General features: G+C 50.5%; 1 protein-coding gene across 4 annotated transcripts in view; it reads right to left on the minus strand.

Moving 5' to 3' along the window:
- FSTL4 (follistatin like 4) overlaps window positions 1-12,781 on the minus strand; it is a 657,291-nt gene that overhangs the window by 217,263 nt on the left and 427,247 nt on the right. For all 4 annotated transcript variants that reach the window (XM_020908080.2, XM_070465356.1, XM_070465357.1 and 1 more), the window contains one exon: window positions 2,238-2,486. In XM_020908080.2, the coding sequence (XP_020763739.2) occupies window positions 2,238-2,486 (249 nt within the window). The remainder of the gene's footprint in view (window positions 1-2,237; window positions 2,487-12,781) is intronic.

Genomic DNA, 12,781 nt, shown 5'->3' on the forward strand with positions numbered 1-12,781 from the left:
TTCAGGATGGCTTGACTCTCAGCACCTCCCACCTCCAATCTCCATCTACCAGCAAGCTGTACAAGCCCAAGACCTGCCAGGCAGGAGTCCTTGTTCCTGCTTCTGCATCCCCCTCACAGCTCGTGCATCTTCCTGCTCCAGGCCTGAGGCCACCATGAATTAGATAAACGATGACAACAGGTGTCATTAATACCCGACATGTGTAATGTACCCCCCATGCTAAGTGGTTTCTGTTGATGCATCTTATTTATTTTTCTCCACAGAGCAGGTGGAAACTGTCAGCAGCCTCTTTTTACAGCCGAGCAAACGGCCCAGAGAGGTGGAGTCACTCACTCAAAGTCACACAGCTGGCCTGCAAACCCAGGTCCCTCTGGGACCTTGCCCGCACCTCTCTCCATTGAAAAAGGATCGTTTGGAGATCAGCGCTGCCATGGTGAGTGGGTGGGATTTCACAACATCAGTGAAAACCCCACTGAATCAGAAGTATTCAGTGGATAAATTCAATCAGCATGAAGCAGAACTGAGACCTAATCTGCTCACCCCTTCCCAACTTTCCCGTCACCCCCTCATCGCAGCAGGTTCTGTAGTGGTTGACTTTCCCTTGCGTGAAATGAGAAATGCTGTTTGAATAACAGATGGTGAGGGAGGCCGTCCACACTCTGATGTAGAAATAAAAACCTTTAGAAAGATACAGTCTTGGGGAATACTGGAAACTGGAGAATGGAACGTCAGTCTATAAAATGCAACACGACCAATAAAGCTGGAGCAAGTGGCCAAGTATTTCAGTGCTCATGGCTGCCGACGCACAGGCAGGCCTGGACTGGGCAGGGCTTCCAGGCCTCGGACATTTTTCCTGGGCTTGTTTTTGTTTGATTTCCATATTGGGCCTTGTGATTTCTGAAGTGCCTCAGCATTCACGTTACAAGCATGCCCATTAAAGGGTCCAAAACTCCTCCCATCACAGGATAAACTCAACAGTCCAGAGACCCACCTGCTCTAGGAACCCCTGCCAGGGCCCGTGGGTGAGGAGGGAAAGCTACCTTCTCTAGGGTTACAGGAGGCCCATAGACTTGGGCTCCTGCATCGTGAATCCTCCTGCCACACGGACCTGGTGCCTGGGAGAGTGAGGCCTGAGCTTGGCCCTTTCCTCCTGAAGCCCAGGCCCCCAGCTGCGGCCACACAGAAGTCCCTTCCTGTCAGCATCACAGGCACTCGGGGCAGCGGGGCTCCATCCCAGCTTTCTCCGCCCCTCCCGGCCCCGCCCCACAGCAGGTCTGGGACCTCAAGCAGGCCCATGTGGGCACCACCCTGCCCCGCAAACCCTGCTCCAAGATCCCGCAGCTCAGGCCAGGGGGCCTGTTCCCACCCGCACACAAGCTGCTTCTGCTGTCTCACATCACCTAGATTATTCATGTGTGGCCATTTGGGCTCAGCATCACAAACACTTCTACAGCTTCTGACATGCACCATTCATTGCAGCCAGATAGACACAGAAATCTGTGGCCTGACTCTCACTTCCTGGAACACCTGTGAGCTGTTGACACCTTCTTGGTGTCAACAGGGCCTTGAGCCACATGTTAGTAAGATGATATTCATGCACGAAGAGCCACAGGCCTTGACCCTGAGGCTCTTACCCTCTGCCAGGAGCTGGCACTGCTCTTCTCACTCAAGGACCGGGCATGAACCCCTTGGCCCCCTTCTCCATGGAGATGGTCTGACGTCCATGCAGGACCTTCTTTAGTTTGCTCTCAGGTGCTCTAGACAGGCCAGGCGACCACTCTAGGCCAGATTGCCATGCTGGGAACCTCTGTCCTGGGGTTCAGAGGGGCCCATCTGACTACATTCTATGCACAGAGTGACCTTCTGATTCACGAGACATAGTCCAGAGGGGTCTGTGCTCCCTGCCACCACCTGGCAGGACCCACCCTGCGAGAGAGGCTCAGGCAGTGCCTTTCAGCCTGGACCCTATGGACGTGGGCTCTGCACCAGCCCAGACTTCCTGGGCCCCCTGGTTCTGCTCTCCCAGGCCCTTCCTCAAGGGCAGGGGCCTCTGGAGGTGGACACAAATGCACATGCAACACTGAAACACTGCTGCTGCTTTTAAGGCTCCAATCTTCCTCTTTCTCTATTTTTTAAACACATTTAACCTGTAGACTCAGCACCTGGGTCATTTGTCAGAAAGGCATTAGAGGATCTACGACAAACCCAAGCACAGAGGCATGGCGCCGTCTTCCTACCTTTAAGGAAGCAGTCCTTGCTGCGGACCATGACGATCTTCTTCCCCAGCAGGCAGGCAGCCCGGTGGAGCTCACAGTGGTTTTCGTACACCCTCCCGTCTGAGCCGCACACAGGCACGTAGCTGGGCCGGCAGGCCTCCAGGCATCGGCACTCGGGCTCCCCCGTCTCCCTGCTGAGCGTACACCTGCTCCCGCGGCTGCACAACTTCTTCCCACAGGAGGCCGGCAGCTCATCATGGCTGGAAAGTCCTGCAAGGCACACAAACACAGAGGGTCAGCCGCCAGCACTCAGGGGCACGGGCCACCTGCATGGTTCTTTCAGGTTGTGTTGGCCAGAGTCTGTGAAGCAGAGGCATTGGGGCTCAGGCGCCCCATGGAGCCCCTACCCCTCCAATGGGTGGTGGACAGGAGTGCTACAAGCAATGCCCTGTCATGCAGAGCTCAGGTTTTATGATTGGCTCCCATCAAACATCTCAGACACAACCCCTGCCCATCCTGGGAGGGAGGAGTAAATAGAGGGCCATGTGGAGGTGGTAAGGTACCAATGGACCCTGCTGACTGAGAGGTGGAGGGCTTGCCAAGGGATGGGGGCTTGAGCCAAGGTTCCTATAACCACCATGCAGCGAGCATTTGCCTGCCTTAGGGAGGAGACCTGGCATGAGGAGGGGTTTTGTGCAGGAGTGGGGGTGGGAAGAAAGGGGTAGCAAGAGGTGGGTCTGTCTTGCTAGATTCAGAGAGCCAAGTGGAACTGTAGTCTGATATGTTAGGCACTGGGGAGCCATGGTGGAGACTAGTGAGTAACAGTGGAGTAAGGAGAAGGTGGTTCTCTAAGTGTTTAGGAACGGGGGCAGCCAAGGCAGGGAGGTCAGAGGTTGACCATTTCCCCTGGAAAGAGGACGGTTCTCCAAGACACAGTGGCAGTGGTAGCACCGGCAGTCCACTGCTCAGCCCTTCCCCAGCGGTGCAGCTGGTAAAGAATCCGCCTGCAATGTGGGAGACCTGGCTTCAATCCCTGGGTTGGGAAGATCCCCTGGAGAAGGGAACAGCTACCCACTCCAGTATTCTTGCCTGCAGAATTCCATGGACAGAAGAGCCTGGCGGGCTATAGTCCATGAGGTAGCAAAGAGTCAGACACGACGGAGTGACTAATAATAACAACAGTCCTTCTGGCTTAATACTACAGCCTGTGTCTGTGGGCAGGAGGACTGAGACCATGGAAATAGCAGCTGCCGTGATGCTGTGTGTCTCCTCTACCCAACACACACCCATGATGATCTCAGGCAGTGGTGTCCTGAGCTCACACACCAGAGCATTGGGGCAGAGTGGTTTCTTGCTGAAAAGTCCCACTTATGTGGACACTTAAATAAGCATCCATCAGCTACGGGACATTCCTCAGGAGCCCAGAAAACTGGATGATGGCCACGTGGCATTGATGGCAACAGACAGGAAATTGAGAATTATAAAGGAATATCAAAACACAAATAATTGAAACATGTTTACAGATTTTATGGCCACAGAAGTCCTTGCTTTTAAGTTTTAATTAAATTTTCTTCAAAATATTGGCAAGACAGAATGGCCCTGGCAGTCAAGACTGAACTTTCCAGCCTCAACTCCTACTCTATGGGATTAAAATGCCTAAGGAAAAAAAAAGCAAAACTTGTTTTTGGTTAAGTCTGCTTTTCATCATTATAGATTTGAAAGGGAAAAAATCAGTTATCAGTAGATTAACTGCTTGATTCAATAACTCATTTAAATTCTTTCAGCCTTGGCAAGCTAAGAAATATTGACTTTTTCTTGAATCATAATAAACTAGAAGGTCAAAATATCTCTTAGCAGTATAAAAGTGCAGATCCTAAGTGGGCGTGTGACTCTCCTTTATCCACTTTGCTAATTGTTGGCGTGTCACTGCAAAGACTCAATGGCATGCATGGGCCCCCGCTTGCCCTACTGGCAAGGCTGATGGGCAGAGGAAGCCGGGGTGCTGGCTCCACGGTGGGAGGCTCTGGGCTGGAGGGCCCCCACCCACGGTGTTTATGGCTGCTTTGCCACAGAGCCTGTTTGATTAGCAAAATTCTCCTAGGTTACCTGGGAAAGTGCTGGCGGCTACCAGAAGAAACTAACAGGCTCTAAAAATATCAGCCTTTGTTTCTTTCCAAGACAATGCCAGGACCCAAAGTGCTGCCTTTGTATGACTATTCTCATCAACTTTCCCGTGTGATGTGAAGGACACCCACTAGTGGCTCCATTTAAGAAGCCGAGCCCAGCTTTCTGAGTCTCTGGTCTCACAGTGCCTGCTTTGGGGGCTTTACCCTGGCTGGGCTGCCCACCCAGACAGGCTGTGCCCTCTCTCTGGGTACCTCAGACTCAGTGTACCTCTGGGGCCCATTTGCTGCCCCTGCCAGCTGGAGTGCCCCTTCTCTGAAGCCCCTGAGCCCAGGAGGGCCTGACCGACTCTCTGGCCTCAGGAGATCCCCAGGATACAGAGACTTTGTTTTTTTGCCCCTGCCCCCATCACTGGCTCAGGATTTATGAAACACAATAGTTTTCAAAGCTATCCTCCCTAACTCTGTTTAACTCCCAGGCTAGAAGCTGGGATGGGAGGGTAGAGGGGGCCCGTATGCAGTGATCTGCTAAGGGGTGCATCTCTCTTGCTTTCTCCAAGTGGGGATCTGGAGGGATGACAGTATGAAGGAGAAACAACTGTTTATAGAGATGGGCCTTTCCTGGGGTACTGGGGGCTGGAACCAGGAGTGGCAGAGCAGGAAGGCTCTTTGGAGACCACCTAGTCCAGTGAAAACATCAAAAGAAGGGCCAGTTTGCATGGGCGGGCGTGGGGAGAATCCCGTCTACCTCAGGTCTTTCCGATGTGGAAATGGGCTATTGGCACACATATGATTCCTAATGATTTGCAATGAGGATGAAAGTCACTTGAAAGCCCTGCACCGCCCTTCCCCATCTGTGGCCAGCAGGCCCACAAAGAGCTGAGAACAGTGTGCACGGGGGTGGCCTGGATCCCCGGCCCTGTCACCGAGACACCCGCCAAGTGTGGTTTCATAAACGAGTCCCTTGTCACCACTTCCTCCTTGTTATTAAAACAGAATGAATTCCCCACTCCTACCAGGACGATGATAAACCAGTAATGGGAAAGGTAACCAAGTGAGACTGCCAGAAACTGCCTACAGTATTTATGGGGACAACCATGATGCCTGGAAAAGATATAATGCGCTTAATTTATAGTCATAAAGAAAGTCATTTACCCAGGTTAGAAACTGATCATCTCACCAAATAAGTGCTTTTCAACACTAATTAAATTTACTGAACACAGTCAGACATGGGAATTGTTACATGAAAGTTATGGTGGCAGAAGAAACAAGTCCATCTGTACCAGTCAGTGCTAAAGCCTCTCTCTGCGATCCAAATGAGGATTCTCCACGTGACTGCCCCAGACCTGGAACTGCTACCTCAGGGCATGGGTGGAGGCGGTGGAGGTCAGCAGTGGTCAGACAAGCCACCCAACTGGAGGGGAGGGATCAGAGGGAGCAAGCCTTCCCCATTCACCCGGAGCAGAAGCCTTCCTTGTTTTGTCACCATTGACCGCAGGACAGAGCACAGACAATTGGGCTCTTCTGCTTCCAAACTTTGACTCAGTCTCTGACTGGTTCCTTGCACAAGGTACACCAATGAGCAGGTGTCCTCTCCCAGCAGGATATGGGCTGAATGCCACAGGAGGGGAAACCCTTTAGTGTTCCACTCTGGGATACTCATTGCTTTCGGGTACATTTGCCCAGTGCAGTGTTCTGTCTGATAACTCAGCCTCGGCTCACCTACTGAGGAAGCCCCTCCCCTCACATGGCCTGTGGAGGTCATTCTAGGTCTCTCGATAAGCAGTACTGCCTCAGTCCCCTCCAGCAGCCTCAGTCCCCCGGACAAGGGGTGTAACTGAAATCCCTACTACCTGGCCCCACCCCGCCACAAAGCCCTAGTGAGGTGATGGCATGGTTCTATGGTGGCTGCAGAATCATGAGTCATGTACAGATGTGACAGCTCGACAGTAAAAAAATAAATAAAAAAGGCTGAGTACCGAAGAATTGACGCCTTCAAACTGTGATGCTGGAGAAGACTCTTGAGAGTCCCTTGGACTGTAAGATCAAACCAGTCAATCTGAAAGGAAATCAACCCTGAACATTCTTTGGAAGGACTGATGCTGAAACTGAAGTTCCATTACTTTGGCCACCTGATGCAAAGAGCTGACTCACTGCAAAAGACCCTGATGCTGGGAAAGACTGAGGGCAAGAGGAGAAGGGGATGACAGAGGATGAGATGGTTGGATGGCATCACCGATTCAATGGACACGGGTTTCAGCAAACTCTGGGAGATAGTGAAGGACAGGGAAGCCTGGCATGCTGCAGTCCATGGGGTCACAAAGAGTTGGACACGACTGAGTGAGTGAACAACAACGGTGGCTGCACGCTCTGCAGGGCCCAAGACAGGCCAAGGGGAGTGCGATGTGGACACTGAAGATAAGAGGCAGCAAATGCAGTCCCAGGAACTGGCCACCCTGCCTGCTGATGGCCTCATTGCTGCCTGCCACGAACTCCTGCCTGTCACTGCAGTGGTCTCTGGTTTCTGCAGACAGAATGTATCTGTACAGGGATGAAGGGCCCACCTGTCAGCAGGCATAGGCCCTTATACACAGATTATATGCGTTACTTTCTGTGCATCGATAGGGATCCAGCAGGGAGCTAAAGCCTATATCTTGTGCTGTGGGCAAATTTTTGAAAGACCTAGAGTGAGGGCTTGCATTTGGAAGAGTGTGTGTAGAGGAGCAGTGATGTGGGCTGTATCAGCTGGAGCTGGGTAATGGTCACAGTACTTGCCCACATCTTCCCTAACAACTCAACCTTAGACATGCCCAAGATGGTCTGCAGACAGAGTGTCTGGTAAACTTGGAATCCATCATTATAGAAGACACCCAAGTGCCTCGGAAGTGGCTGCAAAATTCAGGTTTGTATGAGAGCCAGGCAGAGACCCAGGTCTAGAGCCAGTGCGGTTTCTACATACCATGTGGAGTTGGGGGTGGCACTTTAGGAGTGCTTGCTAGCCAGCTCTCCATCCACTCATTCATCCAATAAATATTTATGGGGCACCTGGAAATGGCAACCCACTCCAGTATTCTTGCCTGAAGAATCCCACGGACAGAGAAGCCTGGTGGGCTACAGTCCATGGGGTCGCAAAGAGTCGGACATGACTGAGCGACTTCACTTTCACTTTGCCATGGGCCACAGACCCTATTCTAGGTGCCAGGGACACAGGCAGACTGGGACCCTGTCTTCAGTTCACTGATATCACAGAAAGACACATAAGAATGTGAACAAGTGAACGTATACAAGGCAAATGTGGACTGGAGAAAAGGCCAGGAAGGAGTGAAACAGGGCATTGCAGTGGGCTGGCTTCCATCTGCAGGTCAGGGAAGAGAGGAGGTGAGATTTGACCTAAGGTCTGAAAGTCAGGGGGCAGAGCCCCAGATCTCAGACAGCACAGTAGTCTGGGGTGCCAGAGCCTGGGGTACAGAACAAGGGGGGAAAGGCACCAGGGTCAGGCCTGGACTGCTTCCAGGCAGACCTCACAGGGCAGAACCAGTCTGTAGAGTCAAATTTGCTGTTTCCCAATCTGTACTCCCAGGGAAGTGGGGTGACTCTGGCTCCCTGAAAGCTTCAGTCAGCTTGTGGGAACTCAGTGTTGGAGGGGAGCCCCCTCTCCTGGGTTCAGCACCCCCTGCTCCACACCCGGTCAAAAGGCCTGTCCTCCAACACCCGCCCCCGCCCAGGCACCATTCCTAATATTTACATGAGCTTATCTAACCCTCACTTACCCTGGTAACAGCACTGTGACGTAGATGCACTGCCCTCACTCTGAATGTATCTGTGGCATGTACATGTGCCCACCTGACAGACTGGGAAATATGAGTCCTGCAGTGACGTGCCGATGGTCAGACGGCAAGTAGATTGTAGGTGGTGGAGCCTAGATTTGAATGAGTCTCACCCCAAATCTCTCAGACTTGGAATAATAAGCTCAGCCAGGAATATGAGTTCCCTCAAGGAACCCAGGCCAGAAGGGTTCAGATGTTCAGTCTGGGCTTCTCCAACATTAGGACACAAGAGACGTCAGCACTCCTGGCCAGTAGGATCTCTGCTGCTCACACATCCCAAGAATACACAGTCTGGTGGCCAATTTAGAAACTTTTCTGAGGGCTTACAGTGTCACAGGAGGAAGTCCTGCTCAGATCTTAGAACATGGAATTCCAAACCTGCACATCGTCATGCATGGACACCAGGCCCGCAGCCCCCTCCTTCCGTTATGATGTCTCTCAGCCTCAGTGTCCCCCTGCCCACCGCCTCTGGCCTTTTCCCCTGAAATTGTTAAAGTGATTGCTGGGCAGACGTGATTTCCTCTCAGTGGCCACACAGCATGTCCTAAGCCGAGACCACTGTGTGCTTCATGAAAGAAGAAGTTTGACCAACTCGGAAACACTTGACCAATGTTCCAGCTTCCAAAGCCTCATAGAAACATGTGGTTACCCATCGCTGGAAGGTAATGCTACTTGTTCTGTGTGTGGCTCACAGATACTAAATTAAGGGTCTGACAAATTGGCTTCAAAACACACCAATCAGTCAAAGCCAGAAATGCGTGGCACAGAGAGAGGGAAGAAGGACTTTTAACCCTCAGCGGGCTCTCAATTCTGCCTGAGGAGTTTGATTCCAACCAATTCTACAGCAGACCAGAGCCCAGACTAGGATATTACACATTGTCCTACCTCCCTGGGCAGGGTTTCCGGAAGTAACTGTTTCCAGTCAGGGGTGAAGAATGTAAGTGCCAAAGGACACTTCTCTAAAACCTGAAAACAGGACTCTGATGAGAATACAAAATGAGCAAGTGTTTAAAATTTATTTAACTCGGTTATGAGGGACCCTCAGGAAAGTGAAGCTGGTTCAAAGGAGAGTTGGTGGAGGTACAGGCATTGGAGAGATTAGGTGGGATAAGACTGCCAGGAAAGACACACAACTGGGGAGTGACCTACAGGGCAAGAATATCTTACCCTTTGGGGATTATTTTTTCCACCAGAAAGAAGTAGTTTGTATTTTTACTGGAAACAAATCTGCAAGTTAATGTGTAACTGCATAGTGTGGGCCTTTGATGAACACAAACTAATGAGGTGAGCAGAGATATAACTCCCTAGTACAGAATGGTGTAGCATTTTGGGGTAAGTCTGTTAAAAGATGTTCCTGTATGACACAAGAGGACTTGCCACTCTCCCTTGGCCTTATTCCCAAGTTCTGGGTAATTTTCCCAATGTCAACAACCGTGGCAGATGTCGTCTGAGTCAGCTGCCAGGAATTTCATCCTTGACTCCTTCCTGTGGAGCCCCCAGCCTCACAAAAGACCCCAGAAGGAGGAGATGAGACTGCAAACCACCAAACTCAGCTCTGCTGGACTCTCACTTGAGAAAGACAAGTGAGGTCTGTGGGAATGTGAGGGCAAGCTGGAGCTGGATGTGTGTGAGTGGACTCATCCTAGTACTTACATGATTCCCAAATCCCATCTGGGTTTCAAGTAACTCAAGGTTAAAACTCACATTGACCCAGCCCCGGGCTCCTGGCCTTGTTAGCTGTGTGAGCCCAGTCAAGTTTCAGACTCTCTTTTCCCTCTAATTTAAATACAAGGATAACGATGCTTTGCCCTTTACAGGAATTTTTTTTTTTTTTTGAGGATTAAATGAGCTGATTCATGTGAAGGGCTTGGCACATAGTAGGCACTCAATTCAGACATATGGAATTACTGACAGGTTGAATAAACGGACTGAAAAATAAGAAGCCATTTGGTTTTACTGACATAAGTATATATAAATGTGGGCTAGTTATAGTCTTCAGGAGGTCTGCCTTAACGAAAAGGGGAACAAACTTATACTGCAAGTATTGCCCGGTTTTAAAAGGCAGACTCACAATAGCACGGTTCACAATATCTTGAGGAAATGCTTCCCTTGCCGTTTCCCCTACACTGGAAACTTGCTTGACCCAAGTCAAGACTGCCCAGCTTTCGGGGGCATCTGAAATCACACATTCTCAGGGCACGGTGAACAGCACTGGCCCGCAGCCCAAACTCCGCAGTCTCCACTCTGCACCTCAGGGCCTCTGACCTGAACACAGTATCGAAAGCAGCCTGGACATGGGCCCCAGTCCTGTGGCTGCAGCAGGCGGCTCTCCTCAGTCAGGCCTGGTGCTTCTCTCCCCTCTGGGAAGCTTGTGCACGGCTATGCCATCTCTCTCTCTATAGTGTATTGATGACAGTAAAGCTACCTGACTCATGATTTCTAGAACTTTCTCCCCGAGGCCTCCCACAGGCATACTCCACTTAAAAGGGGCTCCCAGACTGCTGGCCTGGATCTTTATCATGCTGTTTGCTGGCACTCAGCACTTCTCGCTGTGAAAGTGGGAACCCCCACTCGTGTGGCTCCCCAGACAGAAGAGCAGGCCCTGGAGCAGGGCCTCTGGAGCCAATCTCCACCATCACTCAGAGCTCCAGGATGGGCATGCAGTGGTCTCTCTGGTTTCAGAGCAAAGAAAACAGGTTCTACTTCTGCTGATGAGAGCTTGGCAGAGGGCCTGGCACAGAGAGGGATGAGGAGAACATCAGAAGGAAGACCAAATGATTAACACACTTCAGAGACCTAAGACAGCTGGCTGGAGGTCTGAGCAACCAGAAATCAATGGTTCTAAAGAAACAGACACGACAACGTAAGTAATAGAGTGGAAACTGTGGACAGCATTTGGTGGGAGACTAGAGACCTGGGTTCTGTCTGTTTTCCACCAAAGCAAGCCTCTTTCACGCGTGAGCCAGTTTCCATATCGGTAACATGAGGGGGTATCTAGAAATTCCTTAAGACTGGATTTAGGACGTCTATAAGAGCTTGTGTTCTAATGTGCGCATCTTTGGGCTGTAGAAAAACTACAATAATCCCTCCTTTTTTCCTTTTTGCCTCTATTTGCCCTACCAGGTTATCTTAACTGGGCTTTGAAGGGTTATTTTGAAGACATTCTTGGGAAGAAAAGCTGCATAAAAATGTGGAGCACAATTGGATTTTTGCCCTTGGGAGAGTTTCTTTAACAAAATGGTTTTGTTTTAGACCGCTTCCTCCAAATACATTCCTATCCCCAGGTTTCCGTTCGTTGCCTAAAGCCTCTTCGGTTCACATCTGTCTTACTCTCTGTCATCAGGGCCCTCATTTTTTCTTTGGATACTCAGCTCCCTTGCCACTTTCTCTGGGTCCTCGGGGCTCCCTACGTCTTCCAGCAGAGGGGAGCAGATGTTGCTGCTCTCGGTGGGTCCCCTCTCTTGCTGATACCTCATTATGTGGGTTTGTTCCTGTTTCTACACCAGCTAATGATTCAAGGCCGTGACACCTTGGGCTGTCTCCAATTATTTTGAGGATTATTGTGGAGACACTCAGCATGAGCCACCTGGATGCTCCCTAACACTTTAGACCTATGAGCACAGAGGGGATGCTAAATCCTTCCAGGGCCATTTACCTGCTGTACAAATGATGCCCCCAGGTCGACACATTATCTTGGTAGATCACCTGTCATTGGTGTATCTTACAAAACTGAATAATATGTACTTCTTGATTATTCCTTTAAAGCAAGAAATGGAGTGCAATGAAAATATCTGATACTAGCACAGAAAAATTGAGTACTTTCTAGTCAGAAGAGCGGGCTTCCCAGGTGATACAGTGGTAAAGAATCTGCCTGCCAGTGCAGGAGATGCAGGTTCGATCTTTGGGTCAGGAATATTCCCTGAAGAAGGGAATGGCAACCTGCTCCATTATACATGACTGGAGAATCCCATGGGCCAGAGGAGCCTGGCTGGCTACATTCTATGGTGTTGCAAAGAACCAACAACAGTAACTACCAGAACGGTAACAGTTTCTCCTCTAAAGATCTGCCCTTTTTTTCTCAATAGGACTAGTAGTCATAAAAATACATGCTGGATAATATCAAAACAGAGCTCAGTAATAGTATCAAATAGATAAAACCATTTCTACTCTGGCTTGCCTGAACCGAGTAGCTGCTGAGGCCTCTGGCAGGTGGGACAGAGGGCTCAGGGAGGCTGGCTATCTATCCTGCCTGAGCAGCTGGTGTGCTCTGCCTCTGAGACCAGGAGTGCACGTGCTGAATGGAGAGCAGGAGACTTCCTTCAGATGTCTCCACAGGGGCCCAACGAAGTATTTCAGCGTCTGAACCTGAGCTCCAGGGAGCAGGCACATTAGGGGGTCCGGCCTCCAGGGGGAGAAAGAACAACCAGAAGTAGAGCTGATGGAGAAGGATAATGACTTCAACAGTCAACAAGATATCAAAACTCCAGGAGGAGTGAGCACTGCACAAAGAAGGTTTTCAAGAGAGTCGTGATTTTTGAACCAAAAAGAAAATCAGAGGAATTTAAGAAGAGAATGGTCAGCATTTGGACTCCAATCTTCCAAGATCAAGTAGAGT

The sequence above is a fragment of the Odocoileus virginianus genome, chromosome 3, assembly GCF_023699985.2.
Source record: "Odocoileus virginianus isolate 20LAN1187 ecotype Illinois chromosome 3, Ovbor_1.2, whole genome shotgun sequence".
Lineage (NCBI taxonomy): Eukaryota > Metazoa > Chordata > Mammalia > Artiodactyla > Cervidae > Odocoileus > Odocoileus virginianus.